Raw genomic sequence first — 18,893 nt, 5'->3', positions numbered from 1 at the left:
ATGTCTTTGGACGGTGGGAGGAAGCCGGAGTACCCGAAGGGAACCCCACGCAAACACGGGGAGAACATGCAAACTCCACACAGAAAGACCCGGGACTGATGTTGGAATTGAACTCAGGACCTCCTATAAAATGCCATCTGATTTATTGAAGTGAGGTTGCACAGGGTAGCATGCATGCTATGATGATCACATGTGGTTATGTAATCCTATATGCTATATATCTTTTAAAAAAGAGGTGGTAAAATGGGTGGTGATAAATCATCCCGGTCATTTATTTCTTCCCTTCCATCTGTGCTATTACAAGTCATCATGTCACACACAAACAGCTGTAAATGTATTACAGCAGCTAATCAGACAGTCACACCCCACCTCTTCCTCTGTGGATGCTATTAGCTGCTAATGCTCTGCTCCCTTGGACACTTCAACTGCAAATAAATGTAATTGTGATGAATTGCTTCAAACTAAAGGTTTCACTCATCAGCATCTCGACCCTCCTCAAAAGAGATGAATTTACTTTGTCAAAATAAATCCAGGGTGACACACTTGGGTAGGCAAGTAGGTGGCAGGAGGCTGAATTGACTGGAACAAGGTGACGTGGGTAATTTGTTCATCCCGAAGGGTTGGAGCATTCATGAGATGAGGGGAAAGGCCCGCTGGTGACAACTGAACCCATGCTTTACACCTGCAAGGTAAATGCTGCCGTACTAACACACACAGATACCAAAACAGACCTCCGCCCTTTATCTTTAGTGTCACAACCAACTGGTCATAGATCAGCAGGCCATCGCTCCAGGCAGAGTTGGATAAATGTGTTTTGTGTTTGGACCTGTTATTGGTTGTTCCAGGGGCAATTACAGGCAAGGACTAGTCAAATTTGTTCTAAGCAGGGTATAATTTAAATGGATGATGATCATTAGCAACACCAGGTTGGCAATCATAGGGTAAATATGGATTTATCTCGTCTTATTTACAGCATTCCTACCGACGAGCTTCACACACTTGAGCATTTAGGACAAAACATGTTTTGGCAAGAAAACAATCCTGATGTTACGGGGATTTCTTCTGTTGCTTTAATAATGATGATATAACTATGCAGAGTGGGTGGTGGGGGTGTTCATCAAATAGCTGCCTCCTTGCATCCCCTCCAAACCCTCAGTTTCTCCATCCAAGCCTCTTAAATTGATTGAGGAAGGCTAGCACAAGTCGCTGACGTTGAAACCCCGCTCCTCTCTGCCAGCAAATGTGTGGTGTTTCTCCTGCTCCAGCTGTGCTTCGAATTCCTGACCTTGGCTTCTTTTTAATCTGCCTGCCACAGTCCCTCTATTTTCTGACTCAGTCAGTGTGTGTTTTAGCAGAATGAAACTACCGGTGATCCCTGTTATGACCTTTTATATACTCAGACAAAGCATAAAATCTGTGTGTGAAAGTGTCTGTGGGAGAACTGTCAAGCTCAGCAGATCTGCAGAGATAAAAATCCCCCCTCCAGCTGCTTGTGTTGTCTCCGAGCCATGTTTTTCTATTCACGTTAAGTATTGTTCTGCCTTTTTTCTTCTAATTTAGCATATTTAAAGCTGCTGGAGTGTTCCTTTGTTGGGACTAAATCAGTGATGATCGTTAGCGGTTGCGTGTGGTGCATAAAGTAGGGGGCAGGTAACGACGATGCTCCGTGACAGTCAGTGGAAGTAAACTTTGAATGTGAGTGGAGCCACCATGCCTCCCAGCATGAGGACTCCAAATTTAGCTCTCCACCAGTGTGTGGGTGTTAAAGCAGTGCCTCGTTTTTAAGGGTTTTAGCCCCTTTAACCTCACGAACCTTTGGTTGTGATGCATCACTTGTTAAAATATAACGTGTGCTCAAAGTCCTGCTCTGCTGCCAGAGAGCCTCTGCATTTTCCGTTTGTAAGGGAGCCAATTTAACATAGCTTGAACATCACATGAATCTGGAGAAACTTCATTATACAAGCAGGGAAATTCATTTTGCTCACTGCATGACAATCAGGACTTACCTCGGCTGTGTAGAGCAGATAGGTAAATTTTAAAAAATGCACACCTCCTTATCTAAATGCTTGCATTCTCATTCTAACAACACGAGCACCACTACAAAATACAAAGAATGAGAAGAAGGAGATAGCATCTTCTATCAACTATCACCAGCTCAGTCAGCTGATACAGACACAGCCTCAATCTGCGCGATCGCTCGCTGGTTCATTTACATGATCCGTGTCTGATAATTGGGGAAAAGACAGAAATCTCAAATCTGGCTACAGGAGGAGATTTTTTTTAATAGATCTCGTATCTTTACAGGGATCCATGAACCAAACATGCTTAGAAAACAAAAATATGCACATTTATGTATATTCAGTATTTGCATGTACCAGGTTGGTATAGATTTAGGGAGTATTGCACATAACTATTCTTTGTCCTGTGTGTATCTGATTAATGGTGCCTGATTTTTTTTGTGATTCTGTTTTTCTGTTACTTGCTCAGAGGCCAAGGATATTAATCAAATTGGTTATTAAAAGTTTAATTTTTCTTATTAAGAGATGTCTCACAGATGAATGAATTTACAGTGATTGCTAGGAACATTTGAAGGCCAGTACAAATTAACTTTTGTAAAGGCAGGCAGATCCTTGTGATGATAAGCCCACAACTTTCAATCTATTATTATTATTATTATTTATTTATTTATTTATTTGCTTTTCCTACCTCGTGGGGGCGATGCAACAATTTGAAATAGAGACATTGAATACTGGCCTACCTTACAGAATTGGCCTCATATAATGTTAGCAATGAGTTGGAAAGCATCTGTTAAGAGGTGCTTTTTCTTTTGTGTTGCTCGTGCAATCTAAAGTTTGGCTACTTGGGGAGAGCTTCTGGAGGTTTCAAGGAAAAAGTGTTCAGGAGTCTTCTTTTACTTAAGTATATACAAAAGTTAAAGGAAAGCTTTCTAAATTCTAAATTGGTTGTGTTTATTTTATTTTATTTTTCTTCTTTCTGTAGCCAACACATCAACATTTGCATCATCAAAAAAACAACAACCCCAAACCTTCCAACTGGCAAGACAAACACTGAAGTCATAGTCTGGAGTTCCATAAAGGAGTCTTGTGGGTTGATTCCTGTGTGGGACCATTATTTTGAAACTTGAATTTTCTTTCACTTTAGACTCTTTGTTTTCAGTCAACAATCGGTGATGTTGAGACACTAAAACTAATTTTGATTTTTAAAAAAATAAGATTTAGCAAAGGATCATATTTTGGGTAAAATAAACCATTGCATGGAAAATCAATGTGCTTAATTAAAGCATGTCCAGCTTTTTCGTGGTTACTTGAGCAAATATTTACTGATTAGGAATATATTTCACAGAAAAAAAGAACCCTGCGAGAGGCAGGGTTAGTGGCAGCTGTCTTAGTGGGAGAGGCAGTGTACACCCTGGACAGGTCGTCTGTCGCTCTAACACATTGACACAGACAACCATTCACACTCACACCTATGGGCAGTTAACCTGTCCCCACTAACTGCACGTCTTTGGACTGTGGGAGGAAGCCAGAGTACCTGGAGAGAACCCACACAAACACGGGTCAACATGCAAACTCCACCACAGAATGACCCCGGCCTGATGGTGGAATTGAACTCTGAACCTTCTTTCTGTGCAACAGAGCTAACCGCACACAAGAAAATACATTTCCCCCCCCAAGACACTGCAAATAAAGTTTAGGTGTGGAGGCATGCCATTTCGGGGGACAGGGCTGGATCTGCATGGACACTTGCTAGCTGTGAATTCTGTGGTAGATTATGTGCTGTATTCAGAGGCACTGCTTTCCACTAGGCAAGCCGGGCAACTGCTTGGGACGTCCGGCCAGTGGGGGTTCCCCAAGGTATCAAAATCAGCAGTGACACTAGAAGAAACCAAAACCCCACTAAAAGGCCACCGCCTGACGCCACCATATAAATCTGTTTAAACAAACCGATGACACCAATGAAAAGCACTTGGTAAAAATAAAAATGAAGAAGAGTTATCCTTATGGGAATGAAAAAAGAGAATGGGAAAGGGGAAAAAGCAAAGCATTGTTAAGTGGAGTAGATAATAATGCTAAATAACCAAATGATAGTCTAATTTTAAATATGGTGATGAATACTTTTTGGAGAAGCCCCCTGTGCAATTTTGCTTAGGACACCAACACACTCTAGAACCGATACTACCTGTACACACATCCAGACTGATTCTATGTTAACACTGATTTTATACCCAATGTCTGACTAATTCAGGGATTTTCCTTCTAACATGCAACTTTACCAGTTAATTTCTCCAAAATCTCAGTACATATGCACAATGTCGTAATGATATCACTGTTTATCATCCATCCACTCATCAACTTATCCAGTTTAGGGTTTGTTGGGCCTGGAGCAAATTCACATTCACACATAGGGCCAATGTAGAACCACCAAGTAACCTAACAAGCTTGTTTTTGGACTGTGAGAGAAAGTTGGAGTACCCGGAGAGAACCCTCTGTCACTGCTGTCAAAGACACAATAAAAAAAGATCATTTTTTAGCAAAAATAATCCACTAAAGCTTCACAAAGAGAAAAGACAGAAAGCTCTCTACACATGCTGAGAGGAACTTCAGAAACTGTTGATAATTCTCTGTGAGCTTCTTACTGAGTTGACCGTTTTTACATTGCACATAATGACCTATTGCTAATACAGAAGTATGGATTAGTGCAGCTTCTACATGTTACTATTTAGTGTTGTTAATTGGCATGAATCTCTTGTAACTCACTGTGAGGTCTTAATGAGACAACCACAGAGGCAATTATCTTGTAAACTGAAAACTTAGAAATTCTCCAAGGAAATTCTCCGTAACATCCATATGGTCCCACGTGAGATTGGATTAGTTCGGTACATAAGCACCACATATAGCACAGTTCATTATACCAGCTGCCACAGCATGAGGTCTGAGACTGTGACGGGACTGGGCTCCATGAAAAACTTGCACTTCTTCGTAGCTCAAATGACACCTGGAACATTGGGACAGGCTGACCTACATTTGAATTACATGATGGGGAGTACAATTGGAATTGAAGCGCCTCCTTTGGCTGCCTCTCTGCACATATTTGCAGATTCTTCTCCTTCTTGCCAAGGTTATCTGGAAGATTTACATGGCACTTTGTTTTTTTATAACCAGCACTAAATTGTAACATTCGCACATTTCACGAGCAGCTGTCAAAGACAATTTAAAACTGCTGTGCTATGGAGAAAACACACACACACACATAACGCCCAAGCCTTCATTTTATGTCTGCACGTGTGTTCATCGATCTGTTAAGGTCACATGAGAGCTGACCTTATGATTGATATTGATGCTTGTTAGTTATACACATAAAATTACCAACAAATGCTGAATGTCACACATATGGAAAACAGCCACGATAAAACCGATAGCAAATGTTTAAATGTCTTGTATAAATTATGCTTTAATATAGTTAGGAAGTTGCCCCTTTATGTATTTTTCTCATGCAGCATAACTGTATGAAACAAATGTGAACCATAAGAAAAAAGAGAAACACATTCCACATACTGTAAAAGAGATGCACTGGTGGAAAATTCTTATTTCATTATTTATTTTCCATCTTTGTGTGGTCATAGAAACATTACTAAACGCATAGTTATGAGCTAATATAAGGCAAGTATTCATATTTACTCTGTGCTGATGCAGAGATGCATGGTGCGTGAGTGAACAGAAAGTGGGGTTGCATTAAATGCATGAAAAAAAAGACAAAACCTGCACACTGTACTTTCTATGCAGTTTGTGAATGAGGAATAAGCCTTCGCCGCTTGAATAAAGCACTTACCAGCGGAGTGTGCAGACCTCAAAGCTGACATCTTGATCCACTGCTGTGCAGCCTAAAATCCCTTGGGGTGTTTGAAATAATCAATACAGCACCTCTCAGTCAGACATGAGCAATCGGCCTCGAGGTGGTGGCGGGGCGGGGGGTTACGGGATCAATTTTATGTCTTTGACTAATTATGACTTAAAAAAAAAAATCACGGACTTCAACAAGACAAGCATGATTAAAGTGATTGTGATGGCTTAAGTTACCGCAGATAGTGCGTCGCCAAAGAACGGTTACTATTGGTGCCATTTTCAGACGGACTGGTTCCTGTTTTTCTGTGGCTAATTTGCTTAAAGGGGAGACGGGGAGGCATAGCTGAGGGGAGGTGCAGGCGGGCAGGGAGACAAGGAGGAGGTGGGGGAGCTGGGGAGCGAGCGAGGAGAGCTGCCAACAGAACAGCAGTCCAATCCACGCGCAGCCGGGACTCCTTCTGGCGCCAGGCGCGCGCGGATCACTGAGATTCAGAGCGAGAGAGGGAGAGGCGCGCGACGAGTCGGAGCGGTGTGGCTCCTCGAGACCCTCGCTGGGACACCACCTCCTCCTTCTTCGCAGTGATAGTCAACAAGTGCGGCCGTCGCGTTGCGTTTAATTAGAAGAGCCAACATCAGCCGCATCTGGATTTCTCCTCGAGATTTGGGAAGTTCCACGCGCACCGCTGAGGAACTTTCTCGCGTTTCCAGCCCCTTCATATACGGGCACACTGAAGTAGTACTTTTTAAAAATAATGGGCTTTTTCTGTTTGTTTTCAAAGACCTTCTTTCTTTCTAAAGACCCGCACGCGAGTGTTTTCTTGGGTTGCCTTTCTGCCAAGGCTGGGCGGAAAAAAAGTGGGTAAAAACCTTCCAGAATCCAATTTCCAGGTAAGTACCTCTATAAGTAGTAAACCTGCTATAAAAAATAACTTATTAGCCTGTATGTCTTTGCTTTTCTGCTGCCCACAGAACCACATCATGATTAAAATCCGCAATATTACCAAACGCTCTCGTGCTGCCTTCCCATAAGCCTCATTAAATTTAAATCTCTCTTCCGTGTTTTCTTGCCGCTGTAGGCACCTAATAATATCCTCAGCTATTAAAGATACATAAATGTTAAAGTCCTTTATTCTTGTGCCAGGCTGAAACGCCTTGTTATAAACCTAAATACTCATTACATTCCTGCAAAAATACATTGAAAACCACAGCACAGAGTGTAAATCCTATGGTGTACTATTTTACTTACAAATGCAGGGGTGTCATAACACAGCTGCAGAATGCTTTAGGTGGACAAGACGCCTCATCTTGTCCACACCTCCTGCTGAGCGCAGGCTGATGAGGATATAAAGGGCCTTTTTTTTTGTCTTTTTAAGAAATGGTGTGTGTGGCCTTAAGCTATGAGGCGCCTGCCAAAGTGATGGGTGCACAAAAAATGACAAATGAGAAGAAGACACCGCAGCTCCATGGGGCGGATGACCTCGAACACAGCGAGGGGGGCTCATTGTGTGCTCAGTTCAGCCCACCAGAGGGTGCGCAGTCCTAAAGTGATGATCCTCCTGCAGGACAGATGGGAGCAATTTTAGAGCGCACAGCTATTCCTACCGTGAGGCTGTGAATGAGTGGCAGCAGTTCTTGAGATGCAAGAGTTCTGCAGAAAAAACGCTTTTCCTGGGTTTTTTGGTAATAATTTTTTGCTTTTCTTTGCTTAGATATTAAATGTAATGTAATTAAGATCGATCTGCACGGTGCTCTCAGAGCAGCGAGTGATTCATGTAAGGAGATAATATAACTGATAAAGCCAGAGAAAGAAAAAATTGCACTTTTATAAATTGAATGAGAAAATACAGGCGATGACCCACAAGTGTACCTGCTGTTTTATAAGATTTGCTGAAGTGAAATGATTTTTTTTTCTGCTAATAATAGCATTACACCTTTAGCAAACATTGTGGGTATATCATTTTCTCCGCTCATTTTGGCAAGACAAAGGCAGCTGGCTGTGCACTCAGAAAAGAACTTATTTAGCAGGAATTACTGGCTCTGTTAGTTCTTTGTGTATAAACTCTGTGCACACGTAACCGCTCCTTTTACATAGTAGTAATTCTTTTTTATTATTATTATGAAGAATAACTTGTTATTTCTTTGCTTTTTTCAGTGCACAACATGGTGAGAGGATTTCAGCGTTGCTTGGTTGGCTCCTAGCTCTCTGAAGCTTTTAACATCCTCACAATAAAACCTGAAAATACAGGAAAATACAGCTGGAATATGTTCAGCAAACAGCTCAATTTTTGGATGAGCACCTTCGAAATATATTTCAAAAGGTTATATAAAACTCTTTCAAATCAATTTTAAAGGATTATCTGGAGATAAGCTCAGATGCTTCTGTGAATAAACTGATCATTTTGGTATTTTTTAAGCGCCAATGAAGCTGTGATTATCCTCATTAAATGCTGAGAAACGGGTGACACTATGTTTGCTTTTGCCTGACAGAACTTGCAGGAGGTCACTGCTGAATATGCAGGACTTAGCAGGGCCTGATATGCACAGGAAATCCCTGATCTTCAGCGGCTTTGCCCTCGTATGGGGCTTGCTGTTTGGAATATTTTTCACAAGTGTAACAGTGGTAGCTTGTCCCACAAGCTGTCACTGCGTGGAGAAGAATGGCTTAACCGTGGTCCAGTGTATGTCTCGTAACCTGGAGAAGATCCCTGCGGATCTTCCAAGAGATACTGTTATCCTGCTTTTGGCGTCCAACCACATCACCCACATCCCCCATCATGCCTTCAAGGAACTACACTACCTTCAGGAGCTGGATCTGTCTAACAATGACATAAAGACCGTGGACGCTGGAGCATTTCAGGGTGTTTTTGACAGCCTCCTTGTACTGGATTTATCAAACAATCGCATCAAAAGTGTCCCCAAAGAGGCATTTGCCCGCCTACGAGCAAAAATCAGCCTCTCGAACAACCCGTGGCACTGTGAGTGCACGCTGCAGGAGGTGCTGAGGGAGCTGCAGCTGGACCCGGAGACGGTGAACGAGGTGATGTGCCACACGGCCGTGAAGGAGGAATATGCCGGCAAACCACTAATCCAGGTGCTGGACTCAGGGATCAACTTCTGCAACTTTCACCACAAGACAACTGATGTAGCCATGTTTGTGACCATGTTCGGGTGGTTCACGATGGTGATCGCGTACGTCATCTATTACGTGAGGCACAATCAGGAGGATGCCAGGAGGCACCTGGAGTACCTCAAGTCACTGCCAAGCAGCTCACAGATCAGCAAGGACTTTGACACCATCAGCACGGTTCTCTAACAGGCCTGGTGACTCAGGAGGTGTAGTGTGTGTGTGTGTGTGTGTGTGTGTGTGTGAGTAAATGTTTGGTTATGTTCAGAATGACTAAAAAACTATTGCAACACATCATCACTTATGTTTTCAAGCACATCATAATCATTGGGTGTCAATAATAGAAAATACTGAGGTGCCCATAAATGATGTATTTTACATTATTCCCAAACATTTGCTTTGGTTTTATGTGATATACGTAAATTGTTAAAGCCCCCAACCAAACAAGGCAGCAATGAGAGCACAAAGTGAGCAAAATGCTGCTGAAAGTCACAAATACACAAGGAGTAATAGATCCAGAGTGGAGAGATGAATCATCCTTCCCCGGTGTCGATCCTCCATGTGATTGAATTTGGACTGAGACGAATGAGGAGGACTACAGTGTCTCCCGGTTACTTTGTATCAACTGATTTATGTTCTTTGTGTCACTCTGTCAAGGTGAAGGCTATTTTTTGAGACTCCTGCTTATATATGAACACGATCAAGATGTTTAAATTCAGTTTGTATTGCACACGCATAAACCATAAAACGTCCATAAGTAGTTTATGCACATTTCTACTCTCACAGAGTAATTCCAGCACAAATTTAAGTAGGTATGACGGTTTGCCACTTAACTTTGCCCATCAGAGTATGCTTGTAGCTTATATTCATAAAGCCAGGACAGTTTGCCACTTCATTTTTACCCGTTAAAGCATGCTTGTAGGTCACATTCACAAAGGTAGCATGGTTTGGTACTTAATTTTACCCGTCAGAGTTTGTTTTCTAGCTCATATTAACAAAGGTAGGATGGTTCGCCACTTAATTTTAGCTGTTAAAGTATGCTTGTAGGTCACATTCACAAAGGTAGGACGATTTGGCACTTAATTTTGTGTTGTGCGCATGCGCAGAAACAACAGGTAGGATGGTTTGTCAGGTAGGATGGATTCCCATGCCCTGCCTTCAAAAAACCTTTACACATCAAACTGTTAGCCCAGGAAATAATATTTTTTTTACTTCATGAAGCATCATGTCATGTTAAAGAGTATTTAAACTAGGAAAGCCTGCCATGCACTTACAGCTCTGATATGTTTTTTCTGTAGAAGACTTAATCCTTTCTGGTCTAGGTTTAATGTCAAAGAAAGCGAAAGGCTCTGATCCAACTTCTTTATTATGTAAGGAAGTGAAATAAAAACAAAATTAGCACACTACAGCGCATCATACATCTCAAAATATGAACCTAGTTTCTCCGATCCCAATGACTTTTGGATTTTCACAGGTTGATAACAAACACTTACCTTTTTATATTATAGGCAACATACAGAAAATGCAAAAATATCTTTACGCACACTCTATGTTGCATCTGTTTGTATTTTAGCTGCCTGGTCTCAGCAGTCCATGATGCGACATAATGCGATTTATTTTGCGGTGTACATGGATACAAATCTTCAGTGGATCTTAATTGGAAGTATGTTTCATTTGTGCACCTCTTAAATTTCTCAGACTATGCTGTACTCAGACTGATCACTAAAGCAACACATAGAAAATTTCTTATTGATAAGCTAATCTCTATTGTATGACTTTCAGTCAGTTATACCTATTGCTATAACACCCCAGATGTCAAACCCATGATTTCAAAATTGTAGTCCACCGATGATCAGATGATGTCACAGCGGCCACGTCCGTCTTCTATATACGACCCATGATTTTATCCCAAACGTTGATCTTTTTCAGCCAGTGAATTAAATTCTGAAGTGCAAAAATAATAACAAATACACCCAGAACTCTAGTTCTTCACCCATTCAAAATGGACATGATTCAGTTCCTGTTCATTCACATACTCTTCATAATTTACCTGCGGATTCATTTTACAAACTGCTGCCAGGCTTTGTTGCACATTTACACACAAAATAATTAAAAGATTTGTGTACATTAATGTGGATTAATAAATTCAGTTCTTTCATTAACTGACATGAACTGCAATGCTGATGCAAAATGACCTTTCCTAACTTAGTTTTTTGCTCCGAAGGGTTTTATAAGAACAGTAAAGTGGAACTGAATACTTAATCTGGAATTATTCTCATCTGAAAATACTATGTCATCGTCTTCAGGAAACTATGCAGATAAAGCTGTAACTTACAGAGACCCATTTAATATCTTCAGTTTGTGATTCTTTACAAGAATGTGTCCTTTTGTGCAATCAAGATCAGTGATGGATCATGGGGCAGATATTTGGTCAAATATTCTGATAGCAATGCTTTGCTGCCTTGTCCCTTAAGAATCCTGCCATGGGAACTTCTGTCACTTAAACGCATCTAAAATCAAATAACTGATGATTGGGTTTAGACACAGTGGCTACAGCTAATGAGTAAAACTTGCCCAGTTGTGTGAATGATAAGGTGATGCCTTATTTCCATTATTAAATTAAGTCTGAAGGATAAGTTAATCATGGATCGGGGACATCAGAGAATTCACTGAAAACTAAATTCCTTTCCTGTCAGTTTGTCATCCTCTTGTGTTGCTTTTATCAATCTTTTATTGAGAGTCTCATGAGTTTTGCTTTTATCTGCCGGCTTCACAGCCTCACGGTAAAGAGGCAGAAACAGCCTGAACAGCATCACCAGAGTATATTCTGTCTGCAGCCAATAAATCCCCCAAACTGCAAAACATTAGGCATATTCTGAACACGCGATTAGAGCCGTTTTACCTGTTTGTAAAAAGACTGTTGCACTGTTTATTCCTACTTTGCAACTCAGAAATTAAATGGTCTGTAGATTATTATTTTTATTTCTTTAGTCCTGGTGATTTAAAAATACTGTCTTCATTCATTTATTTTGCCTAATCATGGTGTTTATTTTTGGTTTTCGCAGAGTTTATTCCACATTTGACTTAATCTGTTTATTACTGTACCCGAAACATCTCCAAACAAATTGCTTCTATTGGGATTAATAAAACTGTTTATACCATATTGTGTTGTACAATACTGGTGGCCCAATGTGTGCAAATCTCAACAATGTGTCTGCTGGATCTGTGTCAGGCAGGTTGATTTGGTCCTGTCAGGTTTGAAATGGAGAACAATGCAAGTAGCGTTACCCTGCAGCCATATCTCCAGACTCTCTGTCCAGATTATAAAAACCCAATTACTGAGCTAAAACACCCACAGTCTAGTCAGAAATCTCCAGATGTTTGTCACTGTGAGGGAGCCCTTCTGCATTCTTGCATTACACAACCTTCCGATTCAAGGTTACACTGTTTTGTGATAACCTGACACAGTAGCAGTGGCCTGTATAGAAGGCAGGAATTCACAGCCACAAGGTGTTAAGAATATTTCATGGGGGTTTGACAACACACTCTGACACAAATGTGGTAATGATGCTGAAAATGGCTTTTGCTTGTTACACAGGCGTGCTATAATATATGTGCGCAACATACAGAAACTAAGTTGAGCTAAGTACTTAATTACATCTTAGGTCAGGCAGTTAATCAGTGCAGGTAAAAGAAAAAAGCCATCACAAAGTAACTTTAATATACAAATAAATGAATACAGCTTTGAATCACAATTTTACTGTCTAACTTCAAGGTTTGTATGAATATGTGTGTTGGGTGTTGCTGTTTGTTACTGTCAAGCATCACATATTATCAGTTACCTTATGCCTCAGTCATACAGGCCTAGAAACTGGGTGGTGACCCCCTGGCAACCACTGGCTACTAGGAAAAAATCAATCTGGTGAGAGGTTGCTGACAGTTACTAGGTTAGAATGATTGTAAAGAGGAATGCAGTACTGCATCAAAAACCTGTAATCGCAGGAGATGGCCATCATCACACACAGTTGCCATGGGAGACGTTGACATGCCTCCAAACACTTGCCAACTACTCGCTGAGCGTTAATGAAAATGTGAAAAGTCTGTTGCAACCCAGTGATGGAGACTACAGTTGCTAGGCTGAAATGGTTTGGTGCAGAGGAGGGGCAGTGGATATTGAATATCCTTTGGGATATCCAGGATGCTGATTACTGAAGCAAGAAGAAAACCACAGAGATGATTGATAGACGTAGTGAGGGAGGACATGTTACTCCTAAAGGAAGCAGCTGAAAGGACAGTATGACATCGGAGTAAATCATGCACCCAGGAGACATGCTGACAAAAAGTAGTTTACACAAAGCAACATAGCGATTAGAGATCATAGAAAGTCTTTTCAAAATGAAAAGAAGTGCTGGAAATGTGAAGTCGGTGGTGCCGAGATTAAGGATGCTGCTGTTCGAGATATGATTTGAGAGTAAATAAAGTATAGTATTACCTAGGTAACCGGCGCCTCCAATTCTTCCAGTGTGGATGCAGCTTAAAACAACACTTTTAGGCTGAAGGCAAACGTTTTCTGTTTTGTGTTAGACTTCTTTGAGTTTAACTCTAGCTTGGTGAGTAGTTGGAGAGTGTTTGCAGACAAGTTGGTCCCTTTCACGCAAACTACGGACAACTTCTGCAATCTGAGTGACCAAAGCAATCACAAGGAGGTGATTGGAGGAAGTTTTTGGTGCAGCACCCTCCTAGCAAACTGTTTCACCTGGTGAAAGCCAGCAAACTCCAGCAACCACTTGCCAACCAGTTGGGGAACACTCTACCACTAGTTGCCAGAGGATTGGTAACCAATCTTGAAGCCAGTGTGGCTAAAGGTTTAATTAGCATGCCTTAGGCTCATGACCTTTTTTTGATTGTAGCATACCTGTATTTGGACACAAACTCAACAGAATTGTTTTTTCTGGCGGTTTACTTTGTTGGTCAGGAGTTGATTGTGTCCAAGTACCTACTCTCTGGGATTTCTACACCATAGCACTGTGCGTTAAGCCCTCTCGCTGTCCATCCTCACCACTGCAGAAACAAAAACATCTTCTGTACTTTCCTCATGTAGTGACTCCCCACTCACGTAGTAGTTCAAACAGGTTAAAATAAACACAAAAACACAAGTACTCAACCTACTCCAGGTGAAGATTTGTGTTTAATTTTGCATATTGTCATTCAGTTTTTAAACTATTGTAAGTATCTTTGTTACAAACGTGTCTGTCTGTGCAGTTTTGACCTGTCATATAACAATGTTTGTGCTGGCCAATGTGTATAAAACTTTTCTGAACAATTTTCTGAAGGAATGCACATGCCATCTGTGTTGTTATTTTGTAAAATACGTCTCTAGTTAAATGAAAGTGTTGAGGTATCTTTAGGAAATTGTACCTGTCAGTTTTCTTTTCTTCGTCAGTAGAAGAATAAGTCTATGAGCTGTGTATTTCTGTGATGGAAATGAAAGGGCTCCGATAATCATAGAGATTTGTTTCAGTAATCACTGTGTGTTTGTTTTGTTTCTCTAAATTAATGGACACCTTACCAGCATTTCAAAAATAAACATTTCTTTTCAAACACGCTTCAGTGGCCGATTTTTGCTGCTCCTCATGCTGCTCCCCCAGCAGTGGTGTTTTATAAGCTCTGTAGGTAGTTTCTCCCTACGCCAGGGGTCAGCAACCTTTCACACCCAAAGAGCCATTTGGTTTCCATGCAAACGAAAACACTGGGAGCCGCAAATACTTTTTGACATCTAAAATGGAGATAACACTGTATATATTGTTTTTTACCTTTATGCTTTGTGTGAACAACTAAAGTGTGTTGCTTAAATCCATGAAGTGCTACAGAGAAAATTACATTTTATTTATGTAATTAACACATTTTGAACTCTTAAAGAAATATAACAAAAGGAAAGACACCCAGCTGAACTAAAATGATCCATGTAGCAAACAAAAACTGTTGTGAGCCGCCACCCTTATATCGCCTTTGGGCTTTTGGAGCCTTGACCTGACTATTAAAAAATAATTGGAAAAAAGCACTATGCTGCTAAAAAAGATATTTGCAATATTCTGCCTAAATATGTATTTTACCTGGTTAATGTGTGTGGCGGGGTGTGGTCTGCCGTGGTATGTTTACAATGGGACTTCTGCTCCTGAACCTCTGCGCACAGCGTCTGCAAATCAGGGCTGTACGAAGTCACTTTCATCTTTACGCAGGACTGTAAGCTGTCATCTGTGAGGCGTGAGTGGTGTTTGTTTTTAACATAGTTCACGGTGGAGAACAGCTGCTGACATAATGTGGATCCGAAGATCCATAATTGACCTACCTGGGGTTGAAAGTCTCGATAAATGCACGGCGTTTCGGCGGGTACACCGGCTTCCGCGAGTGTGACGCTTATTTTGAGCGATGAAAAAAGGATAAAATATAATTGTATTTTTATATTTCAATATCACAATCTTCCAATTTAGAACTACAAGTTTAAAAAGAACTAACATAAATAAAATACACTTCAGCGAAATACTTCTAATTTATTTTCCCAAACCACGCAGAGCCGCAGTGTAAGGACTAAAGAGCCGCTTGCGGCTCTGGAGCCGCAGGTTGCCGACCCCTGCCTTACGCCCTCAGCCTCTTGGCTAGTTCAGGAAGCTTGCAGCCAATCAGTGCTGAGCTGGTATTGTAACTATAAGGAATGAGAGTTTTGTCTCATTCAGGTGCTGGCACCAGAGGTAAGTGCTGACGTCACCCCACGGTTTGTGATGTCATACTCTCCTTTCAGCTGCTTCCTTTAGGAGTAACATGTCCTCCCTCACTACGTCTATTAATCATCTCTGTGGTTTTCTTCTTGCTTCAGTAATCAGCATCCTGGATATCCCAAAGGATATTCAATATCCACTGCCCCTCCTCTGCACCAAATCATTTCAGCCTAGCAACTGTAACTTTGGAAGCAAACTGCTTTTAATCCTGCCCATCCTGGCCACTCCCAGTTCAGCCCCCCCCCCCCCCCCCCCCCCCCGTTTTTTTTTTGTCAGTGCCACCGTTTCCAAATCATACATCACAACAGGTCTCGCTACCATCTTGTAAACCTTTGCTGATATCCTTCTGTCACAAATCCTCATCATCCTAGTGTCGATCCCAAACCTGGATAGATGGGGAAGGTTGCTTCAGGAAGGACATCATCCGTAAGTGTCGTATTAGAACACGCAAGTTTAATTGAGTATTTTAATTTAAGCTATAGTGTTTTCCTAAACACAATCTGTTTGGCTTTCTTTATATATTAACATATAAATATATATAAATGTTTATTTATACAGAGCCAGTTCACAGCATAACTTACCTCAAGGTGAAGACTACAATATTATTGGAAAAAACTCAACAACCCAATGAGGAAGCACTTGGCAATGGTGGAATGATGAACTACCTTTTAACAGGAAGCCTGATCCAGCAGAATAAACTTCAGGAGGTGCAGCCACCTGCCTTGACCAGCTTGGGGGTGAAGGGAAAGAAAAGAGAATGAAAGGGAGACAATTTATTGACATGCAGTAGTGTTAGATAAATATGTTGAGTGAACTGAAGGGAACGGAGAAAACAATAGCAGCAAAACTAAGGAATGGTCACTTGGTGCAGCCCTGACTATAAGCTTTACAAAAAGGAAAGGTTTAAAACGAATCCTAAAAGTAGAGAGGTTGTCTGTCTCTGAAATCAACACTGGGAGCTTCTTCCTCAGGAGAGGAGTCTGATCGCTGAAGCCTCCCATTCTACTTTTAGATTATAGATTTTGGAGCCTCTCCTAAATCCTATATGGACTCTTTCACTTCTTAAAAACAGACTGACAGTTTCATGTCAGGACCCAGGATTGCACTTGCTGATGTGTGGAGGCATCAGTGCCAAAGGAAATCTTGTGTGCAACACCGGTTGTTTTGGAAAAATTAGTGGTATTTAATTTCATGGACTCAATGTGACTGCACCTGTCAACCTATCAATACCCACAGTAGTGTTTCATAAGCTTTTTGTTTTGGGTATTGTGCATGGTTGTCGTGCCAAGGTGAGTTATTAAAAGTTTGCTCTTGATGTTCTGGCAGCTTTCTCTGTAGTTTATAGACAGCTTTGTAAATAGTTGTACCCTTTTTCCTCAATGAGGTCCATATAAAAATGAGCTGTATAAAAAAAAATGAAATTTTTGTCAAGTATCTTCAAGTATTCTTGTTTGGACAAAGAGAAGAACACAAATGGATTAGAAAACAGAAAAATATGGAATTTAATTTGCTTTAGTGAGTCATCAGCTGTCAAGGATTTTGGTTTAGAGCACAGTGTAGTGATTATTCAACGCATAAAGAAAAAAAGAAAAACAACTGATTGTTAATCTTCTCCACAGCTGCTTCTCATGGAGTGGCCTCTTGTGCTGTGAGTAGGGCAAGCTTTTGACTTGTCCCGCTGGCAGTTTGAGAGTGGAGATCGATAAAAGACGCATTACAGAGAGAAACACGTGCCTGCAGTGCCACTGTTAAAGGCCAGTCTCTAAAGCTCTGCGACATACTTTACTGTAGCATTTATTTTAATTAGTGCTTCCTGAACCTTCAGCAAGTGACTTTTTTAAAACTGTTGTGCTGTTTTTGGATGAGCATTGAGAAAGCGGCAGCGATCTTTATGTCAAAACTTAATTTGTTAATTAGATGTCCGTGCGGAAGTTACGGAGCCAAAAGTGACCAGTGCAATCTTCCAGTGTTATTTAAACTAACCACAAGACTCCTGGGCCAATGTGCTTTGGACAGACAAGACCATGTTTGGCCATAATGCAGAGCACGGCATTTGGTAAAAACCCAGTGCAACAAATGAGTCTTCTCTCCCCACTATATATTAGTATTTTAGAGCCAAATGCAGAGGTAGGAATTAACAAAGTACAAATACTTTGTTACTATACTTTGATACAATTTTCAAGTATCAGTACTTGATATCGCTACTGTTTCATGACAGACTTGTTACTTTAGGTTTAATGCATATGAGGCGCATATTTAGTTACTCTGCCTTTGAAGAGGCAAAAAGATTAATGTATCATATGCTGCATTGTATAAACTATGGATGTAGTGTCTTGGTTGAAAAAAAAATTAAGCCAGCGCATAAGTGTCTAAAAACCTGCATTTTATCTGAAGGCCACTAGATGGCGATAGGTGTTGCAAAAAGATATCTTGTCCTACAGAAATCTATGGAAACCTAGCTTTCTTAGACGACCTTTGTCAACATTTCCTTGCTGAATTCATACTGGGTCATATTGAACAAAAAACAAGGGTATTTTGTATACTATCTTTCAAACAGAGAATTATCTGTGTGATGAAGCCTTATGTTTGCTGACCAACAAGCTATCAATCATCAGTTGTTAGCCAGTGACTGTGCAGTTTCACAGACAGATCTTAACTTCCTTACGTTTTTTTGCGACTAAGGTGGCAAAAGCGGAAAAGCTAATCGCAAGGCTTGAGAACAGGACTTTAGAAACCAAAGTGTGATGTCATGGTATAAGGTTGGGCGATATGTAAAATTTTTCCAACCGACATTCATCAGTTCAATAACTGACAATAGGCAATATTTGTGCAGGTGACTTTTTGATGGGTGGAACAATGTAGTCATGCACGGACTGATTTGTGCGTTTAGAATTTATATGTTTTGTGTGGAGGGAATATTTTACTTTCTTTTCTTGTTTGTTTCAGTATTAATATACCTAGCTTTTGGATTATTCATTTATTTATTCATTTGAGATGGGCCAAATTGCACAAAAAACTTAACTTTAGGTCAGAGATTTATTTATTTATTTTTATGTTCGCTGGAAGAGACATTTTGTTTTTAACTTACTTTTTGAGTGTGTAAATAAACACTGGAACAGCCTGCAAACA

At 40.7% G+C, this 18,893-nt stretch overlaps 1 protein-coding gene across 1 annotated transcript; it reads left to right on the top strand.

The window, feature by feature from the left end:
- The first annotated feature begins 6,003 nt into the window (after positions 1–6,003).
- Positions 6,004–15,398, top strand: LOC146501059 (leucine-rich repeat-containing protein 3-like). Its single transcript, XM_085136572.1, has 2 exons — positions 6,004–6,752; positions 8,017–15,398. The coding sequence occupies exon 2, from the start codon at positions 8,377–8,379 to the stop codon at positions 9,175–9,177; it is 801 nt and encodes a 266-aa protein (XP_084992698.1). The 5' UTR covers positions 6,004–6,752; positions 8,017–8,376; the 3' UTR covers positions 9,178–15,398.
- Positions 15,399–18,893: the final 3,495 nt, after the last annotated feature.

This window comes from Neolamprologus multifasciatus, chromosome 16 (assembly GCF_963576455.1).
Source record: "Neolamprologus multifasciatus chromosome 16, fNeoMul1.2, whole genome shotgun sequence".
NCBI classification, from domain to species: domain Eukaryota; kingdom Metazoa; phylum Chordata; class Actinopteri; order Cichliformes; family Cichlidae; genus Neolamprologus; species Neolamprologus multifasciatus.
The sequence above is the reverse complement of the archived record's forward strand: the minus strand, read 5'-3'. Positions and strand labels throughout refer to the sequence as shown.

Bases quoted from the DNA above. Each gene is read 5' to 3' on its own strand.
- LOC146501059 (XM_085136572.1), top strand. From the start codon at position 8,377: ATGCAGGACTTAGCAGGGCCTGATATGCACAGGAAATCCCTGATCTTC.